At 54.6% G+C, this 3,208-nt stretch overlaps 1 protein-coding gene across 1 annotated transcript; it reads left to right on the top strand.

Annotated features, from left to right (window-relative positions):
- The first annotated feature begins 340 nt into the window (after positions 1 to 340).
- Positions 341 to 2,082, top strand: LOC127293194 (zinc finger protein CONSTANS-LIKE 16). The gene is made up of 2 exons (XM_051322765.2): positions 341 to 1,409; positions 1,504 to 2,082. Exons 1-2 carry the CDS (start codon positions 465 to 467, stop codon positions 1,777 to 1,779), a joined length of 1,221 nt encoding a protein of 406 aa, XP_051178725.1. The 5' UTR covers positions 341 to 464; the 3' UTR covers positions 1,780 to 2,082.
- Positions 2,083 to 3,208: the final 1,126 nt, after the last annotated feature.

The raw sequence follows: 3,208 nt of genomic DNA, 5'->3' as shown, positions 1-3,208 counted from the left end.
TTGATGATGAGTCACCAAAGAGATCATCACCATTCACAAGCAGCGGCTTGCCCATCCCTCGTGGGCCCAGCTGGAAATCCAAACGGCGTGACAGCCCGCCCAATAGCATTCTGCCTCTCCGGATTCCGCGCGCCCGGCCATCCAATCAGCTTCAAGATAACCTTCTTCCGCGGGCCCCACCGCTCCTCACATCCACTCCCATGACGCCACGTAGTCGCAAAGTCACTGTCGGGCCCACTTTCCCTCCTTTGCCCGAATCAAACCTAACACGAGCCCACGGGCGCTGAAACATGGGCCCGGCGTCGCTATCAGGGCTCGCGATTTAATAGAGGAAAATGGCGTCGGAGCTCACCCCGGCACTGTTCTTTCTGAGTTAAGCACTCGCTTAACTCACACTAGTACGTGCGGCAGGGCTTCGCGGCGCGAGCTTGTCAGTCGAGTCTTGCGTAATCGTGCTCGACGCGATGACGAACGCCGGCGCGGCGGCGCTCGGGGCGCGCACGGCCCGCGCCTGCGACGGCTGCATGCGGCGGCGGGCGCGGTGGCACTGCGCGGCCGACGACGCCTACCTGTGCCAGGCCTGCGACGCCTCCGTCCACTCGGCCAACCCGCTCGCGCGGCGGCACCACCGGGTGCGCCTCTCCACGGCCTCGTCGTCCACCTCCTCCTCCCAGCTTCCGCGCGTCGACCCCGACGACCCCGCGTGGGTGCACGGGCTCAAGCGCCGGCCGCGCACGCCGCGGTCGAAGCCCGGGATGACGAGCAAGCACGACGAGCCCGCCGCGACGGTGGCCGTGCCCGATCTCGAGGCGGAGGATTCCGGGTCCGGCATAGTAGGGTACAACGACGGTGTCCGCGCGGAGGAGGAGGAGGAGGTCTACGACGAGGACCTGCTGTACCGCGTGCCCGTGTTCGACCCCATGCTCGCCGAGCTCTACAACCCCGTGCCGGCCGACGAGGGCGCCGACCTGCTCGAGCAGAAGCCCGCCGCATGCTGCTTCGCGTCGCTTGCCGACCAGCCGTCGGCGGAGTGCGCCTCCGGCCTGGCGGACGGGTTCTCCGGGTTCGACGTCGTGCCGGACATGGAGCTCGCCAGCTTCGCCGCGGACATGGAGAGCCTGCTCATGGGAGGGGTCGAGGAAGGCTTCGACGACCTGCGGTTCTTGGACGAGGAGAAGCCCCACATGAACCTCGACTTCGACATGGACATGGACTTCGATGACCAAACAACCGCGGCGCCGGCGCCGGAGCAACAGGAGGACAGGAAAAGGAAGCGGCCGGACTCGGACAAGATTCTTAAGCTCGACTACGAGGGGGTCATCGACTCGTGGGCCCGTGACGGAGGCTCGCCGTGGTTCCACGGCGAGCGCCCTCACTTCGATCCGAATGATTCCTGGCTGGACCTCACGGTAATTAAACCTCCCTTGTTCCGACAGTGCTGCTATCACTTCTAAATAAACCTGAATTGTCGTCTAATTAAGCTCTGTTGCTTTGCATGGACAGTCGGGTAGCCGGGGATTCGGACTTGGCGCGGCGGTGACGCCGGTGACGGGCGGCGAGCGGGAGGCCCGGGTGTCACGGTACCGTGAGAAGCGGCGGACGCGTCTGTTCGCCAAGAAGATCCGGTACGAGGTGCGCAAGCTCAACGCCGAGAAGCGGCCGCGGATGAAGGGCCGGTTCGTCAAGCGCACCGCGCTGCCTCCGCTGCCGCCGCGGCCGCCGATGATGGTCGTCGCGCCCCACGGCCACGGCGGGGCGCACGGGCGCTTCCGTTTTTGAAAGCAAGCGCTCCATCCATCCATCATCATCCGTGGACGCAGCTGCATGCATCCTCGCCGCCGCTTGAATGATCCGCTAATAAATACTTCACGTATGTAGATGTTCTCTTTTCTTTAGTTACTTTCAAAATTGGGAGTGTAGCGTTAGTTTTTAAGCAGAATCCTGTGTGAATTAGGACGCCCTCACTACGTACTCTGAATATACTTGCAGCATTTCATGTGCAAAGTTATACTAGCCTGATTAAATATGTATTTGTACATAGGGGTCCCTTGTATTTGTATATATGGTTAGGTTTGGTACTTTCGTCTTTTCGTAAGAAAGATGCACTACTGTATTTATTGATCTCACAACATTGAAGTACATTAGTACTTATTACTAGTTCACATACGATAGGGTTAAGATTCGAAGGTCTTGTAAGCAGATGAAGGTGATCGAGAGACGAGAGCCTAGCTAGTTGTCACTTGTATGTCGACCCGTCCCTTCCATTCTGTGTTGGGTTAGCCTCCATCGCGGGGCACAACCACAATGTGCTTGATGCTACCAATCTCATATTTACAGGGTTGTCTAGAAAAGTAAGGTTAGATGTTTACTTTCTTTCCTCTTTCAATCAAAAACTTCTACTCCCTCCATGTGGTAGTAACATCTTATATTATGGGACGGATGGAGTACCTTCTATGTGATTTTTTGCATGGTGAATTGGTGATACTCTTTATTTTTTGAGGCAAATTTGACTAACGATTGGATCAACCAAATATGAGTTACATGTCATTTAAAACTATATCATGGATGCACATTTCAATGAACTTTCCAGTGGTACATTTTGTAATGACATATAACTTATATTTAGTTGAATAAATCATTAGTCAAAGTTTGACACATAAAACGTTGTGAACTTGTATTCATGAACCAAATATGGACTTGTTTGCTAGCTTCATAACTACTACCTCCTATCAGTTTTAATTGACGCGAAATTATTCATGGCATGCATATACGAGTAGGGTGGTGTTGTGTTAATTAAAACCGATCGGAGGGAGTAGTACATACTAACTATGAGAAGAAAAGGCATGACAATCATGACTTCAAGATTTTTGGTTAATTTACACTTACATACAGTTGTGCATGGGCAGCCTGGCCCGGACGACCCAGTCCGAAAATCCTAGGTCAGGCTTGCATTTCGGGCCGGGCTCGGGCCTGATTTTTGAGCCCGAATGTCGGGCCGGGCCAGGCTTGGGCTTGCATTTTTCGCAATTTAGGTAAGGTTCGGGCCGGGCTTTTGCCAGTTTGGGCCGGGTTCAGGCTTGACATTTTAGCTTCTGGCTTTTGCGGGCTTGACATAAAGTAATTGGAGATCTGGTATTTGTTTCGTTGAGACAATTATGTAGGAGTATTAGAATTTGCAAACTAGATCTTTGGATGCTCCACTTAGCTC

The sequence above is a fragment of the Lolium perenne genome, chromosome 4, assembly GCF_019359855.2.
Source record: "Lolium perenne isolate Kyuss_39 chromosome 4, Kyuss_2.0, whole genome shotgun sequence".
In the NCBI taxonomy this organism is placed as follows: domain Eukaryota; kingdom Viridiplantae; phylum Streptophyta; class Magnoliopsida; order Poales; family Poaceae; genus Lolium; species Lolium perenne.
The sequence above is the reverse complement of the archived record's forward strand: the minus strand, read 5'-3'. Positions and strand labels throughout refer to the sequence as shown.

Coding starts and splice junctions, on each gene's coding strand:
- LOC127293194 (XM_051322765.2), top strand. CDS start 465: ATGACGAACGCCGGCGCGGCGGCGCTCGGGGCGCGCACGGCCCGCGCC. Junction 1,410..1,503: donor ATTCCTGGCTGGACCTCACG/GTAATTAAACCT, acceptor TTGCATGGACAG/TCGGGTAGCCGGGGATTCGG.